Genomic DNA, 18,895 nt, shown 5'->3' on the forward strand with positions numbered 1-18,895 from the left:
TAAACGAGAAGCTTTGTCATAGCCATCTAGCAACTGTTCAATCCACTTGTCTCGTCTTTCCAACCGATCGTAAATCAAATCAACCATCACATTCATGCACTCAAATTGTTGTTGCATATCTCGAATCATCATGTTGTAATCAGTTCCTCCGTTATTCTGATCATTTCCACTGCTTTCTTGTGGCATGGTGAATTCTACAAGCGAAACTTTAGAAAATAGAGATGGACCTCACAACCACTCGCTCACGTGTTTGCACTAAAATTAATGTCACTCAACACTCGTGTTTCACTCAATTTTTAGGCTTTTACCGTCTGATATACTCACCACTCTTGCCTCTTTCCACTTTAATTTCCTCTTAAAAGTTCTTTAAAGAACTCAGCAACTTACAAATCAAAGGAAACTAGCTCGTAATAATTCAAAACATCAATTAATATATTGGCCCTAACCTGGACACAAACTAACAGGAAAATAAATTGTCAAAGGAAAGTTAACAAAGGAAAGATTTTAGGAATGAAGAAAGGAATATATCAGAGTAATATATGGATGGAAAGATATGGAGGATGATATAGGGAAGGGAATATGGAAGATCGGGTATTAGGTAATTATGGGAGCAAAATCAACAACGATCAACAACGAAGGTAAATAACAACTTTAGAATGATCTGATGCAAAGAATTCAGATCAAATTGACACCGACAGCTTCTTTCTTTTTTTTTCTATCTTTTTTTTCAGCTTTCTTTTTTTTTGGCCGAATTTTTTTTCTCTCTGTTTTTTTTTTGCTACTACTTATCAGAATGAACAAGCTAGACGGAGTTAAATTCAGCAAATTGAAACGAAAAGGATAGGACAAACCTGATTTGAAGCTTGATGCTCTGATACCAAAATGATGCGAACCTCGCGAAGGATTGTGAAACCCGATGATCAACTTGAATCGATTCCCAGATCGCCAAACACAGATTTAGATAAAGAGGATTATTGACCCATTGTGTATAGAAAAACAAGAACCAACAATATCAAGACAAGGATTATTGACCTGTTATTTATGAAGAAACAAGAACCAATAATATCAAATTGTACCGAACAATCACAAGCTGTCACACTTGTTCGTTCGAAGGAGTTCAATGAAGAACAAAGGAGAAAATCTCACCAAAATACTAGAATAGTCTACGTATGATCAGCTACTCAGCCTCCTTTATATAAGCCTAGGAGAAACTGAAAACTAATAAACTTGGCAACTGGAATAACCTTAGTTTCTTAAAACCAGAAATAACAATGGAAACTAAATAAAGGCTATCTAGAATAGTTGGCAGTCTTTTATTCCATCTTCAGCATCTCATGGCAAGTCAGTTGAATAAAGTCCTTTAGAGACCCAATTGAATTAGACTTCTCTTGGCCCAAAAAGCCCAGCAGGAAGCTCTCCATAGCTTGTTGGATTTGTCTGGCCTTCGCCCATGTGATTGGCCCACTCGGACCATGCAAGCCTCCAAGATCTTGTGCATCAGCTCCCTCTTCACGAGTCCGACTTCTAAACTCGTGTGCATCAGCCTCATTGTCATGCCCACGATCCTCATCATAAATGGTTTCTATTTAACCAAATTCCTCGGGAAATATTTTACAAAAAACTTTAAAATTCGTTTTTATTAAATAATACTATCAAAAATTTCAAATATAAAAGTTCTGGATTTATTTAAAAAACTAAAAAAAATTGAGAAAATTTTACACGGAAGGTTTGCACACGTTTAAAATATTTGAAAAAATTAAAATAATATTTTAAAATAAAAAATTAGGTAAATGCATGCATCTTATTAAATTATATTGGATAATTAATTAGAACATATTTTATAGATTCAATTTTAGAACTTTTAGGATGAATTCCTTATTGGGCTGAACTTAGACATCGACATGTCTCGTTTGATTTAAGCCCTGCACATAATGACTCATGGAGAAGTAAGAGCTATCTCTTTGAATTGGATAAGCCTTCTGTATGCTTTGGCGATCCAAAACACTAAGGTCACCTATGGAACAAAGGAATGCAATGGAATGGATGCTCATTCCATCAACTTAAAGAAAATGTGATTTTTGAAGATGATCGTAACCTATACGTCTATGGCTAAAGTGTTCATGCATGAGACAATTTGAGAAAACCCAAGACCCAATAGTGTATAATATTTTCAAATATGTTATCCTAGACATTTGAAAATCGATATTTTATGTTATGCTTATATTTTCAAATATGTTATCCTAGACATTTAAAAATCAATATTGATCTTCTTAATCTTTTTTGTTGAAATGGTTGAATGGCATTAATCCTCAACTTTCTTGGATGAACGTTCATTCCATCAACTTAAAGAAAAAGTATAATAAAGAATGGAAAATCAAATTATTAAGAGTGTAACAAACTAAAAATCTGGAGTAAAAGGTCAAAAGTTCATTCCTTTCCTTTCTGGTCCTTTCTACCAAGCCCAACTTAATAAGATTGCAACATATGGGTAAATGGAATAATAATTGAGTACCCAGGCTGCAGACCTAATGTTTATTTCATTACGAAAATCTAGTATATCAAATCTTATTTATCATGTGATCACGGGAGAATGATTATTTAAAGTTGTCTGCCATATTGCAAGTCCTACACATTTATACAACTCGTCTGCTTTCCTCTGATACAATAAGAAACAAAGATGCCACGATAAATTTATCAAGTTAGCATCATAATATCTCCTTGCTTTCCCTTTAACATTTTTCCTTTGGATAGGCTTCTTTCCCTTGAACTTTGACTACCTTTACTTATCTTTTCAACAAGCAAACTATAAATTCTTTGCGTAGTTTACGAGTAAAAGAGAAAGATGGAAACAAAGAAAAAGAGAAGAAAAAAAAGTACTTAGTTTCCCACCTACCCTATCTTTGCATTCTCTTCTCTTATAAATAGTTAGAACTTCTCTCTTGTTGTCAATATGCTTCATAAAAATTCAATTACATTAAAATCTCCTTAAACTACTGCAATACAAAGAGATGAGTTTGAGCAAACCAGTTGGGGCAGACGACCAGGTGCTCCTCAGCTTTAGGGGACCGGATACTCGACAAGGGTTCACCGACTGTCTCTATCATTTCTTGGTGGATGCAGGAATTCGCGTCTTCCGAGATAATGAAGAGATCCGTCCTGGTGAGAAGATCCAGGAGATCCTAAGAGCCATGAACAACTCGATAATCTGCTTACCTATTTTCTCCAGAGACTATGCTTCCAGCAAGTGGTGCCTCCGTGAGTTGGCAGAAATGGCGGAGCGGAAGAAAAAGATCATGCCCATTTTCTACGGTGTTACTCCCGATGATGTAAAAGTCAGAACATGTCTATATCATGATGCGCTAACTAGACACGAGAAAGAAAAGGATAAAGAGCAATGGGAGAATGCACTTAAGGAGGCAGTTCAGAGTACCAACCTGAAATCATCAAAAGATCCTACGGAAGTGGTTAAAATTAAGGGATAGAGTAAACTATCACTGTCATCCTCCACTTATTAAATTGCTATCATTTTTGCTACTGATATATTTTTGTCATTAATTAGCCCTAACCGTTTCCATTCCGTCTAATATTTATACCTCTCCGTTAATCTTCGTGATGGAAAAGTGACATAGCATCTAAAATAAAAATAACGCCGTCCATGATAATTTCTGTCACAGGGGTTAACAGAGGAGTATAAATGGTGGACAAAATAGAAACGTTTAGGGCTAATTGGTGATAAAATATGTCAGTGGCAAAAAGTAGTGACAATTTAATAAGTGAAAGGTGACAGTGGTATTTTACTCTTAAGGGATGGGAACTGAAAGATACCGGGTACACCTACTTTAATATTGATATTGAATTTTCATTAGGCTTATACGGACTTGGGCCCATATCCACTTAAAAGCTCAAGCTGATAAGTGGTGGTACCCAAGCCATATATTATCCCATGGATTTTCCTTTTATTTTCCGATGTGAGATTTATCTCATTTTACTCCTTAACACCAGCCCTCACGTGCAACGTGTGGTCTATTTCTGCCTACACGTTGTCACGCCCTTAAATAACCGCCCTCAACAATTGCCCTCGAGCCGGACTCATCTTCCTTGCTCGGGCGAGGGGGGACACTAATACGAGACACACTCTTGGCTGCACTCGACATACTAGGCCTAGCATGGTGTGGGTGCGCACACGCGCGTAGGCACACATACGTGTAACCTAGGCTCTGATACCATATTGAATTTTCATTGGGCTTATACGGACTTGCGCCCATATCCGCTTAAAAGCTCAAACTGATAAGTGGTGATACCCAAGCCATATATTAACCTATGGATTTTTCTTTTCTTTTTCAATGTAAGATTTATCCCATTTTACTCCTTAATAATTGATTATCTTGAATTAATAACTCTCAATTCATATATTATTACAATTGGATAATTCGGTCAAAATAGAAAAATGGTCAAATCATATATATTCCTTCTGGAAATTGCTCAAATCATATTAGTTTTTGTCCCGTATACATAATTTTTTAGTTACTCCACATGGCTTGACAATTGTATAAAACTTTTGTATATATGAACTACCAAGATAATTGTACAAATTATGTTTAGGATTCTGGGTTTGTCCACCACAAAAATGAATCCCAATTCAGAGCATGACCTCTAAATCGAGGCTGCCCTACCTCGATATATGCCTTTGTTGTCTCGGACATGTACACTTCAGCTTGGGCTCAATGCTGTAAGCGTTGTCTCATGAATATGGGGAACAGTAAATAAATAATTTCTTTTTAAATTCGTCATAATAAAAACAAAGTACCTTAAAATGAGCGAAAAATTGGAGATACAAGAATATCGATAAGACGATGAGTAAATTTTGTACAGGAATTGATATTAAAGTTTAATAAAGAAAAATATTGCTTTTCTACAAATGAAACCGAGAGCTCAAATGAATCTTTTAGTTGGAACATTTGCTGGCAAGATACATATACTAAGAGGTAAAAATTAATGTACGTGCTTCATACTTAACAAAAACAAACATTAAATGCAAGATGCTACTACGCACTCAACAAATAATATATTATTTGTACTTATTATAGGATATATCATATATTGCCAAAATTAGCGGAATATGTTGTATCATATATTTATAACTAGCCTTATTAGTTACATGTATATTAGGCAATAGATATATCTTTCCTCTTTTTCTTCGTACACCAGCATTATATGTACATGATCAATAATGAAAGAATTCAAGCTTCTAGTTTGACAAATTATCATGGTATCAAAGCGGTGTAGATTTGGGTTCGAGCTATACCTTGTCTAGAGTTGTTGTTGCTATCTCTGAGTGTTGGCAGAGATGGAGAAAGGCGAAGAATCGTCTAGGATGTGTGCGGCACAAAGCGAACGAGAGATGACCCATCAATTCTTGATGGGATTGGGGTTCGAATTCAACACGGTGAGGTCGAATATATTAAGCCACGAGCCTGCCCATTCCTTGAACAAGGTGCTTGCGATGATCCTGCACGAAGAAGACCAGAATGGAGCGGTGTTTATGGGCAGAGTAGCAGGGAGAAAACCAGAATTGCAAGGAGGAAATAATCAGACTTACGGAGGAAGCAGAGGAGGAGCGAACGGGACTGGGACCAAGACGTGCTACCACTATGGTCGTCCCGGCCACTTCAAGAGCGCTTGTTGGCTGCTACACGGCTACTCGGCAAACTGGAATTCGAAGGCAATGAGAGAGAAAGGGAAATTAGGGTTTTCGGGGAGAAGAATGGGAGAAATGATAAGGGAAGCACAGACTCAACCCGATGGGCTGCAGCATGGAGACGGACTGGGCCCAAACCAATTTTGCAGGCTGGAGGCCCATCAGGCCCGATTCGAGCGGTCAAGCCTAAGCCCGAATCAGATTAGTGGGCTACAGGCCCACCAGGCACAATTGGGACAACCCAGTAATAGCGGACTGAACAGACTTTCTCGTCTTTCAGATTCGGCGTTCCAGAAGTTACTGGATTTTCTTGGTCCCAAGATGATAATGTGCATCCTAATATTGATAAAAAATTTATTCCAGTAAATTTTGGGCATGATTGGATAGTTGATAGTGGAGCCTCCAAGCATATGATAGGGCGTGCAGATTTATTTGCTGAGTCACGACCACTTGCCAAGAGACCAAAGATTCATATACCGATCGGAGGAATTTTTGATGCTTGCAGAACTGGAAGAATACATATAGGCCCTCTCATTCTCTCAGACGTTTTGTTGGTTCCAGAATTCAATTGTAATCTTATCTTTGCATCCCAGCTATCTAGAGATTTGGATTGTTGTGTGATATTTTAAAATGATTTTTTGTCTAATACAGGACCGCACCACGAGGAGGACGATTGGAGTGAGTGAGCTCCAAGGGGGTGTGTACTATCTTCGGCCTGTGGGCATCCAGGAGCAGGCTAATCGGGTCATCCGTGATAAGAGGGATGATTTGTCGCACATGCGACTTGGGCATCCATCACGACAAATCAAGATTAATGGTATCAATTTAGAATCGAATACAACTATGAATAAGGAGTGCGACGTTTGCCTCCGAACGAAACAAACTCGGTCAAGTTTTCATTTAAGCATGAATAAAGCTGTCTTTCCGTTTCAATTAATCCACTGTGATTTGTGGGGGCCTTATAACACAGCATCAATTTCTAGGGCTAGTTATTTTTTGACAATTGTGGATGATTATAGTCGTGCAATTTGGTTATATTTATTAAGGGAGAAGTCAGAAACACAGCGTCATCTTTTTAATTTCTGCAAATTGGTGAAGAATCAGTTTGATCGCACTGTGAAAATAGTGCGAAGTGACAATGGGAAGGAATTTATTTCGCGGGATCTGCAGAATTATTTTTCCATCAAAAGAAGTATTCACCAAACATCGTGCATGGATACGCCCCAACAAAATGGACGTGTGGAAAGGAAGCATAGGCACATATTGAATGTTGCACGATCAATGCTTTTTCAGGCAGGACTTCCCACTGAGTTCTAGGGAGAATGTGTCACCACGGCGGCGCATCTGATTAATCTAACTCTTACATCAATTTTGGGAGGTAAGAGCCCATAGGAGGGAAGATCACCGAGTAATTCTAATTTGAGGGTATTTGGATGCTTATGTTATGCTCATGATAGACCGAGGGACAAGGATAAATTCAAACCTCGTTCCCGTCGATGCATGTTTGTTGGTTATCCATACGGTTAGAAGGGTTGGAGAGTTTATGACCTTGAGAAAAATGAGATTTTTGTGAATCGAGATATTCGATTTTGCGAGAGAGAATTTCCTTTTATGCAGATGAATAATACAAGCAAGGAAGATACAGATCATATTCGTTTCTTTACAGACACTGAGAGACATGTTTGTCAGATAAGGAGTCAGGGGGAGCCGAGACTTGAAAACTCGGCTGGAGGAGAAGAAGAAAATGGGCTTTCGAATCCTTTAGGCCCAATGGGTAGTCAAAGGGAAGTGAGTGACGAACTAGATCGTGAGACGATGAACCATTGACAGGAGAAGTGGAAGGCTCATATTTTCTTGATAGAACACGCGTTGAACTGGAGATTGTGGAGGAAACGTTACGACGTTCTGATCGGGTTAAGTCTACACCCAAGTTTTTGAAAGATTTTGAAGTTCGCATTCACACTGCCTTACACACCCCCCCCCCCCCTAGTTCACCTACTCCATCGAAATCCTCAGGTATGGTTCATTCTATTCAGCAATATTTATCGTATTCAGGTGCATCTAATCGATATCTTGCATATGTGAGTGATTTGGATTCGGAGGGGGAACTTTCGTCTTATCGAGATGCAACAACTAATCCACGATGGAGGCAAGCTATGGCGGAAGAAATCAAGGCACTGGAGTCCAATGGAACATGGACTATCGAGAGTTTACCTCCAGGGAAGCGACCAATCGGTTGCAAACGGGTGTATAAGATTAAACGTCGAGCCAATGGAAGCATAGAGAGATACAAGGCACGACTAGTTGCAAAGGGATTCACTCAGGTTGAAGGAGTAGATTTTAATGAGACTTTCGCGCCCGTGGCAAAGTTGGTCACTGTCAGATGCCTATTAACAGTGGCAGTGGCAAAGGGATGGGAAATACATCAGATGGATGTCAACAATGCATTTTTGCATGGAGATCTTGACGAAAAAGTTTATATGCGCTTGCCACCTGGATATTCTTCTCGAGGGCAGGGAGCAGTTTGTCGACTCCGGAAATCACTCTATGGGTTGAGGCAAGCTTCGCGTCTGGAGCGAACCACTCGCTCTTCATATTTAATCGCGGTAATATTTTTCTTGCGGCCTTGGTATATGTCGATGATATTCTCGTAGTGGGCAACAACCATGAACAATGCACATGCTTCAAACAATATCTTGATAGATGTTTTCGCATCAAAGATCTGGGACCAATACGGTATTTTCTAGGGATTGAAGTAAGCAAAATGGAATTTGGGCTCTTTCTTAATCAAAGGAAGTATGTGCTTGATATACTCATGGAATGCGGGATGCTTGGTGCACGACCATCTCCCTTCCCAATGGACCAACATCATCAGCTGTCAGCAGGATCAAGGGCCCCTATCAGTGATCCTAGCCAGTATAGGCGACTAGTTGGTCGTCTGATTTATCTAATGAACACGACCGGAGCTTAGTTATTCTGTGCATATCTTGTCCCAGTTTATGCAGGATCCACGTCAGGAACACTAGGATGCCGTGATGCGAGTACTTCGTTATTTAAAGCAGTCTCCAGGAAAAGGGATTTTTCTACGGCCAAGGTCATTGGAACTTGAAGTATATTGTGATTCGGACTGGGCTAGTTGTCCCATGACGCGACGCTCGATCACAGGATATTTTGTTACATTATGAGGGTGTCCCATTTCCTGGAAGACAAAGAAGCAGTCCATGGTGTCTCGTTCTTCAGCTGAAGTGGAATATCGAGCCATGGCAGGAGCAGTCAGTGAGGTCCTATGGCTCCGAAGTTTGCTCCACTCTCTTGGGATCAATTATAGTGAGCCCACTCGGCTATTTTGTTATAATCAAGCTGCTTTACATATTGCAGCTAATCCGGTGTTTCACGAGCGGACGAAACATATAGAGATAGACTGCCATTTTGTTCGTGAACACATTCGGTCTCGCATAATTCATACTTCACATGTTCCGACAAGGCTGCAGCTTGCGGATATCTTTACGAATGCTTTAGGGCGAGACCGATTCTGCTCTCTCTTGGGCAAGTTGGGCATTCAAGATCCTCATGCTCCAACTTGAGGGGGAGTATTACAGGATATATCATATATTGCCAAAATTAGCGGAATATGTTGTATCATATATTTATAACTAGCCTTATTAGTTACACGTATATTAGGCAATAGATATATCTTTCCTCTTTTTCTTTGTACACCAACATTATATGTACATGATCAGTAATGAAAGAATTCGAGCTTTCAATTTGACAAATTATCAGTACTATAAAATATTTTTTTTTTGTAATTGACGAAATATGTATACTGTCAGCACCCCATTTTGGTCTATCAGTTCAGGCAATGCCACTCAATAGCGATCCAAGCTATGACTTGAGCATCGATACATAAGAAGGCTTAACAGAATAGCAAATTGCTATTCATTCTCAAGTTAACAGAGATAGACAGATGATTCAAGCACATGACAGAAGAACATACAGAATCATCCAGTGGCATACAGAGCAAACAAAGAGCCTTAACAGCATCCAAACTTGCATTTCCAGAGTTCACACGAACAGTGCTATTTTTCGATAGTTCGCTCGATCGTCGGAAGATAGCCAATATTTGACTTCAAAAATCCTCATCAGTGCCAAACAGATGAAAAGTGTCTTCAAAAGCATTTCACAAATCATCTGCTCTATACAGAACAACTTTCTGTATACAGACAACTTTTCAGTGGAAGTCCAAAAATGCCGATTTCCTAGAGAAAAGTTAATTCCAAATGTCAGATTCGGCCATGTCCCACAAGCATACAGAGCATGAACAATGCTTCAAATTGTCTCTTGGAAGCCACACAGACACTTCAAATGACTTCCGAGTGACAAAACGGGCATACCCCTCTTCGAAAATGCATAACCGGAGACTGGTCTGACGGAATTACGGCAAATGAAGTTCGTATTGCATTACCCTGGCAACTCCCGCAGATATTCGCAATTGGGCAAAACAGACAGCAAAAACCCTTTTCGGTTTCTCGAGTAACCTCCGAAGAGTAGAAAAGGCCGTTTTTTACGGAAATGCATATCCGGAGGTTCTTTTTACGGAAACTTGATGCCGGGTACTTACCCTACACGGTGCTAGCCTTCCCAGGGCTCAACGTGGAATCGCCGGAATGAATCACACAACTCATCTAGACCTTCCGAACATTGCTTTAAAGGTCTCAGATACACTTTTCAAGTCCTTAGAGATCCAATCTCAACAAACGGAGATCACAGTGATTTCCGGAGCGCCCAAGCAACTCAAGAAGCATTCTGAGAAATCCGGCTTCCGATTCTTAGGACGTCTCCGGCTTCACATTGACAATACCGGCTTAAGGGTCACTTATCTAGTCTGATTGATAATGGACGTCAAAATGACCAACGCGGAATGCAGACACGAGATGTGCATTAAAAAATGGCTAACTTTGCTCTGATCGCCTGAAATGGGCAATACCGGCTTCCAAGCCCAAAAAACCACACGAACATTCATTTGGGCAAAATGAATGATTTCGGGCTTGTTTGAATTGTTTTCGCGTGCACATTGACAATTCGACGTTCGTTTGAGCCACGAACCTCAAACATGCGATCAATCGAGACTCGAACTTTGTCCCGAACTTCCCTCAACGCCCGTGGGACCCACGGCTTGCCCTAGGGCAACCGTAACCTTGCCCAATGCCGCCCTTTTCCTTGGCCTTTTCTCCTTTGTCTTCTTCATCTCCATGAGGATAAGAAGACAACTTGCAATTTTATCTTCTTCAAACTATCTAAGTCTTCCACTTCGACACTCCACCATCACCATCCATCCATTAATGCTTCATTCAATCAAAACCCACCCTAATTCCCTTAAAAAATTCGGATCCTTTAAGCATGCCCCTTAATTGCAGTTTGCTTGCCTAATTGCATCATTAGCTTGCATATATATAGCCTAAGCCTTCTTCAACTTGAGGACACCTTCTCTTACATCAACACTTGCTATTTTCATCAAGAAAAAGCTCCCAAAGAGTTTAGCAAAATCGCAGCCCCCTTTGGCTAAGCAAAACCAAGCAAAACTCTCAAAGACTTAAGTCGGAATCATGGTATTTACCATCCCGGCTTAAATCCAAACTTCACCAAACTTCTTATACCACATGTTTTCAATCCCCTCTATCCATTTCCAGGCTTAGATTTTAAGTTTGAAGCCTCCAACCCATCGGAACAAGCAACCACAGAACCGAACTCAGAAAAGGTTCTTCTCAGGTCAAAATTTTTAACCCGCGTTTCAAGCCCTTCCAAGTCGGTTTGAACTACCAAAACCCATCAAACACCTCCCACACAACCATAGGGTGTCAAGGAGTCAAGAAATCCAAGAAAAACTCGTCGGTTTAACCAGAGGAAGAAGAAACAGCCCGACTGCCCAATCGGGTCGAAATTTCTGACTGTTTGTGTGGTTTTCTTGCAGATCAAGTCGATCCGAGACTCTTTTCGAAAAACGACAACCACAGTCAACTCCGAGGGTCAGTTAGGAGTCGGGAGCCATTGACCTTGCCTCAAAATTGCATCGGGAGACTCCGTGGCGACGTCCGACCCGAATTGTGCCAGACGGGTCTAAAATTCCGGACGTGCTCTGTTTTTCGTGATCTTTGCAGGGCTGTGCGGGTCGACCCGATATCTCTGGGACCAAACGACCACCACAGTCACCTCGGGGGGTCAGTTAGGAGTCAGGAGCTGCTGACCTTGTCTCAAAATTCCATCGAGAGCTTCCGTGGTGACGTCCGACCCGACTTGTGCCAGTTGGGTCTGTTCAGTGTTCCAGCCGGGTCTGTTTGTGCATTTCGGGTCTGTCAACGAAAAACAGCCCAAATTCGACCCAACAAAGGTCCAACCCGACTTTTGCAGTCTCATCCCGCATCCCAGGGCTAGGTATGACCATTACCAACTTAGAGGAGCAAGGACTTTTATGTTTTCGTTGTGTTTACGGAGTTATAAATTGATTTTATGCATGTTTTGTCTCCAAGTTTTAATTTTTATACAATGTCAATATTATGTCATGCATGTTTATTATCGTAATACGTGCTAGCATGTCGGGAAATGTTTATATTGAAGTCGAGGAAACCATATTGACCCGGAAAAGCCGAGATACCTCTCAAATTAACCTCTTGGAGGGGTAACCAAGGGTATTCTTGACCTTTTTGGGTCAAGACCGGTTTCCTTGCCCCGATTTGAGTTGTTTCCCAAATTTTATGTTTTCCCGCATCCATGGAACCGATATTGTTTTATCGATTTCGTAAATAACGTGTTTGTGCATGTTTGTTAATCGTGTCATTTATCGTGTTTGTTGTTTGAGCATGCGAGAAATGATTCGAAACGAGACGGGGAAAACTCGTGGAACCCGATGTGGGCCAAGAGACCTCTCGGTTTTCTCCAAGGAGAAATGGTCGAGTGTCTCTTAGACTCGTACGGGTTGCACGAGACTTCCTCTTCCCGTTTTAAGTCCGTTCTCGGATTTGGTGTAATTTGCAATCTACATTATTGTCGCAATATAGCATGAAAATGTCTTTTTCAAACAAAACATGCATGAATTTGGGTATCGATGACTTATTTGGGTCCATTCAGTTATGAGGTTATTTTCGGTCATTGGACCAAATTATCCTCGATCCTTATGGAATCGTCTTGGTCGCCGAGTCACAAATCGTTTTCATAATTAATGCTTTCGATATAACCCTTAAGCATTAATTCCAAAAACGGGTTAATCGGGATTATGATTAAACCTACTTCACACTGACAAATTTTGCATGAATTGGCCATTAACTGATAACTCGCGTCGATGAGTTGTCAAATGACGTTAGTGCCCTTTTTAAAACTTGTCTATTTCAAAACCCGAAACGCGCGGTCCGATGTAGCATGGACGTCTGGAAATGGCTTATGTGTCTTAACTTGAGTTTTACCTGATTTCAGGTAACTCAAGTCAGGATACAGAAGATCTTTATAGGTCACTTCCAGGCAGATCGACCGGTCCTTTGGTTTTTTCGGGGTTCTTGCACAACCCTGGACGATACAGGGAATTGGTCAACATCGGCTACAGGCCGAGGTGGCCCGTACTGTGATGTTTCCCCTTTCTGAAAATAATTTTCAAATAAAGGGCAAAATCGTCTTTTCACAATTCAGCGACACCTCTAGGGTTAGCTTGATAGAAACACTACAGTACGGGATAGGAATGGGCTACCTATTCAGGCGCAGGTTCATCTGCATAGCCTCTTCCTATCTAACTGATGAGCTTCCGTCATCCTATCATAGACTCGGGTAACTAGAACGGTTATCTCTATCACAAAACATGCAAAATCCTGATTAATCATTCACTCGATCTAACCAAATGCTAGAGAATGGTTAGGGGAACTCTAGGTTCCAATTCTAAAGTGAAAACACGAGTTTGGTTAATTCAGTGGTATTTCAGTGTCACAATACAGAACAACTGTAAAAGTAATCCACACACACGAGATTTGACTCTCTTTGTCAAGTTCTCAAAACAAAGCCGAATGCTAAAACATTGGCACGTGCTTGTTTGTCTAGGGTAGGATTTGCATGTCAAAATACTCCGGATTAACAACTTGTTAAAACACGTACACTCGATAATAACAAACACCTTGTATGTTATTTACCTGCTGCGTGTTATCTTTCAGCACTTGTTTGTCATGCGGGTCGAGCCTGATCCTTAGGCCGAATAATATTAGGGTTCAATGCCCTAATCATCGAACATAGGGTCCAACGCCCTATTCAGTGAGAGCGTGCATCGAGTTCCATTTCTTCGATTTTTCCCTAAACTCACGGCGAGTTGGAGCGGAATAATAACCGAACGCGATTTGACTGGAATTACACAATTTGTAATTTGTATTTATTGTTTTCGAGAGCATTGTAAGGATTTTATTTTATACATTCATTATGTAAGAATTCCAATCGGTGAGTGAACGGTCTGAGAGTCGAATTAATCGAATCGGTCTAATGCTTGCCCAAAGGAAGGTAAATTCAAGATCTTGTGGTTTTGGTTCACGCAGGAATTCAACCTCCACGGTTTGATGAACTGTAACGTAAGATTGTGAACAAATTCCCCAATGCATGAGTTTACTTCTCTCTCGGTTTCTCGACCGACATCGTTTAATTCATCGAATTTTCGGTGTCAAAACATGCAAACCGAGCGCAACTTAATCCATGCGGTAAATAATAAAATATGCAAACCTAGCAAACCAGAGTACCGAAAGGGCGTGCGGGATATAGGCCCGCACGTAACATGAACCCCCGAACTCGGACTTTCCGGTTCCGTAAAGACCATTGCCTTAGCAAAACTAGGTGTTCCATACCCCTAGACCCGGGTAACTTATCAGGCCTCGACCTTCGAGTCGTAAAATGATAAGTGGCGACTCCTTCTCACGCGTGTCCATCACGCGTCCCCACGAGAAGGTGGACAATCCCAAGCCGTGCGATTTCAGGTCGCGCGCATGCGGGCCCCGACGAGAGTCCACATTCGGGTCCATACATACACCATGACATGTCCTATTCTATTCATAACATTTCTTTTATATATATATATATATCTTTGGCTATTATGGTGAACTGTGTGTTGGAAATTATGACTAATCGGTGAATGAGGAAATTGTTCACAAACTAATGACTCTTGATTTTCTTAGTGGTTACAAGAAATGAATGGATTGCATTCATGAATAATCAAATACCATTAACACATATATTGAATATATGTGAGTTATTCCCCATAAAAGGAGAATCGGAAGAGTCATGGAAGGATGGAACCCGTAGTCTATAGCACATGCATCAAATTAAATCAAGAGAGCCTCCTGCTTTAATTTGCTTCCTGTAGCCGATTGGAAAAGGAAAAGAAAAGTCTTCCCTTGGTTGCAATTCCCTAGAAAAGAACAACTTCCTTTTATTGAGATCAAAAGGAAATTGCACAAGTGGTCGCCTACAATTTTCTACGAAGGATTCAACCTCAAAAGTGTTCACGCTTTTCTTTGAGTTCACTGAAGCGTTACTGTTTGTGCTGCTGCTTCGCTTGTTGTCGTTTTACCCTGGGAAACAATTGTCCACGTGACCTCAAGCACCCAGGAGGGGACAATTTTTTTTCAAGGGGTTTGTGTCTAACACAGGACTCGGCTCTCTTGTATCTTTCTGTTTCGCCTTTGTTTCGGTTTGAATTTCCAAGTTCTTACACTGGTGAAATTCAATTAATTTTATAGCATTCTATTTGTCCGAATAGCTATTTGAATTATCGTTCAATTTTTTGTGACTTATTACGGCTAATTATAATTTTGTTTTACAATCTTGAAACAGACTTTGTTATTTGAACGATTTGAATGGCGTCGGGGAACGATGGAGATACGACCAATGGAAGCCAGACTACTGGCTCCGGCCCTGCTCCTATCTTGCCTAACCATTTGGTTAGCCAAAACGTGGCTGTTCCTTCGATGGTCCCTATGAACCATGTCGAGAAGCCCGAGAAGTTCAATGGGTTGAACTTCAAGAGGTGGCAGCAAAAGATACTATTCTACCTCACACCTCTAAACCTTGCAAGATTCTTGACTGAAAATGCTCCAACCCTATCTGTGGGGGAGTTAGATGTGCAGACTCTTAGTGCGGTTGACGCTTGGAAGTACTCCGACTATTTTTGCCGGAATTATATCATGAACAGTCTTCATGATTCCCTGTATAGTGTCTATCAAGGGTTTAAGACGACAAAGGAGCTATGGGAATCCTTGGACCGTAAATATAAATCAGAGGATGCCAGAGCGAAGAAATTTCTCGTCGGACGGTTCCTCGATTTTAAAATGGTGGATTCAAGGACCGTAATGAGTCAAGTGCAGGAATTTCAAGTGCTCTTGCATGAGATTCAGGCTGAGGGGATGGCTCTAAGTGAATCCTTCCAAGTGGCCGTTGTCATCGAAAAGCTGCCTTCTGGTTGGAAGGAGTTCAAGAATTATTTGAAGCATAAGCGAAAGGAGATGACAATGGAAGATCTTGTTGTCAAGCTTCGAATTGAAGAAGACAATAAAAACTCTGGAAAGGATGTCATCCTCCTTGCTGCTAAGGTAAATGTCATGGAGCAAGGGCAAAGCTCCAAGAACAAAATAGGCAAGAAAAAACTGGGTACGAATGGAGGAATCTTCAAGCCCAAGTTTCAGGGGAAATGCTTCAATTGTGACAAGAAAGGTCACAGATCTGCTAACTGCAAGCTCCCAAAGAGGAAAAAGAACCATGAAGCAAACGTGGTTAATGAAATGGCCCGAGATGTGGCAGACATCAACCTATCTGCTGTGGTTTCAGAGGTGAACCTCATTGGGTCCAACCAAAAGGAATGGTGGCTTGATACCGGTGCCACCAGACATGTGTGCTCAAACAGAGACCTGTTCACTATGCTTGAACCGGTCATTGGGGAGAGGATTTATATGGGAAACTCTGCCCATTCTGCTGTTGAAGGTCAAGGCAAGGTGGTCTTAAAGATGACTTTAGGAAAGGAGTTGACTCTGAACAACATATTGTACGTACCTGAGATTCGGAAGAATTTAGTCTCCGGGTCATTGCTGAACAAACATGGGTTCATGATGGTTTTTGAGTTAGACAAAGTTATTTTATCCAAGTCTGGAATGTACGTAGGAAAGGGATATGCGTGTGATGGGCTTTTTAAGCTTAATGTAATGACCATAATCAATAAGAATTCTAGTTCTTCTGCGTATTTGATTGAGTCTCTTGATTTGTGGCATGGAAGACTAGGTCATGTTAATTATAATACTTTGCGTAGATTAATTAATTTGAATCACATACCTACATTCCAAATTGATTCACGGCACAAATGTGAAATTTGTGTTGAGGCAAAATTGACAAGATCGCCCTTTCAAATGATTGAAAGGAACACCAAGCCACTTGATCTAATTCATAGTGATGTATGCGATTTAAAGTTCGCAACAACAAGAGGTGGTAATAATTATTTTATTACCTTTATCGATGATAGTACAAAATACTGTTATGTATATTTGTTGAAAAGCAAAGATGAGGCCATAGAGAAATTTGTTCTCTATAAAAATGAAGTTGAGAATCAACTCAACAAGAAAATCAAGAGATTGAGGAGTGACAGAGGAGGCAAATACGTAACGCCTTTCGGGGAATTCTGTGCACAATACGGAGTTATACACGAAGTGACTGCACCCTATTCACCTCAATCGAATGGTGTTGCTGAACGCAAAAATCGCACGTTGAAAGACATGATGAATGCAATGATATTAAGTTCAGGATTACCTCAAAATATGTAGGGTGAAGCAATATTGTCAAGCAATTACCTATTAAATAAGGTGCCTCGAAAGAAAGGGGAAAAGACACCTTATGAATTATTCAGAGGTAGGAGACCATCCTACGATCACTTGCGGGTGTGGGGGTGCTTGGCAAAAGTAGTCGTTCCGGCACCAAAGAAAGTAAAGACCGGTCCTAAGACGGTGGATTGCATCTTTATTGGCTATGCACATAACAGTAGTGCATATCGATTTCTTGTGCATGAATCTAAGATTCTCGATATACACAAGAACACAATAATGGAATCAAGGAATGCATCGTTCTTTGAAGATGTATTTTCATGTAAATTGAATGAGACATTGAGTTCATCGAAACGAACCTCACATACTATGAATGATGGACTTCATGACATAGATCATGAAAGGCAGGGTTCAGATCAAGAGATTGAACCTAGACGCAGCAAAAGAGCTAGAATTGAAAAATCATTCGGGAATGATTTTTTGACATATTTGTGAAAAAAGGAACCACAAAACTATGCTGAAGCAGTGAATTCCTCTAAGGGACCCCTCTGGAATGAGGCAATCAAAAGTGAAAATGATTCGATTCTGCGAAATCACACTTGGGAACTAGTGGATCTCCCTACTGGTTATAAACCCTTAGGATCCAAATGGATCTTTAAAAGGAAAATGAAAGCAGATGGATCCATTGATAAGTACAAGGCCAGGCTTGTAATTAAGGGATACAAGCAAAAGGAAGGCTTGGACTATTTTGATACTTATTCTCCTGTGACGAGAATAAATTCCATTAGGATGATACTTGCAATTGCGGCACTGCTTAATTTGGAAGTTCATCAAATGGATGTGAAAACAGCTTTCCTAAATGGAGATTTAGATGAAGAAATATTTATGGAACAACCCGAGGGGTTCGTGGCTCTAGGAAAAGAAAAGAAAGTCTGTAAATTGGTCAAATCATTGTATGGGTTGAAACAAGCGCCAAAACAGTGGCACGAAAAATTCGATAATGCAATGATTTCCAAAGGATTTAAGATCAATGAGTGTGATAAATGTGTATACATTAAAAAAACAGAAAATGGTTACGTCATTTTATGTCTCTACGTGGATGACATACTCATTGTTGGTAGTGATGACAGAATGATCAAATCTACGAAGAATATACTGAATTCGAGATTTGACATGAAAGATATGGGACTCGCTGATGTGATTTTAGGAATTAAAATCATGAGAATATCAGATGGACTAATTTTGAGTCAATCACACTACATAAATAAAATTCTGGAAAAATTTACCAAAAATGATTCTGGAATTTCAAAGACTCCAATAGACAATATTCTTCATTTATCAAAGAATAGAGGAGAGAGTATTTCTCAATAAGAATACTCGT

General features: G+C 40.3%; 1 protein-coding gene across 1 annotated transcript; it reads left to right on the plus strand.

The window, feature by feature from the left end:
* Positions 1-3,008: 3,008 nt before the first annotated feature.
* Positions 3,009-3,482, plus strand: LOC116204609 (toll/interleukin-1 receptor-like protein). Its single transcript, XM_031536781.1, has one exon. The coding sequence runs from the start codon at positions 3,009-3,011 to the stop codon at positions 3,480-3,482; it is 474 nt and encodes a 157-aa protein (XP_031392641.1).
* Positions 3,483-18,895: the final 15,413 nt, after the last annotated feature.

Source organism: Punica granatum, chromosome 1 (assembly GCF_007655135.1).
Source record: "Punica granatum isolate Tunisia-2019 chromosome 1, ASM765513v2, whole genome shotgun sequence".
NCBI lineage: Eukaryota > Viridiplantae > Streptophyta > Magnoliopsida > Myrtales > Lythraceae > Punica > Punica granatum.

Bases quoted from the DNA above. Each gene is read 5' to 3' on its own strand.
- LOC116204609 (XM_031536781.1), top strand. From the start codon at position 3,009: ATGAGTTTGAGCAAACCAGTTGGGGCAGACGACCAGGTGCTCCTCAGC.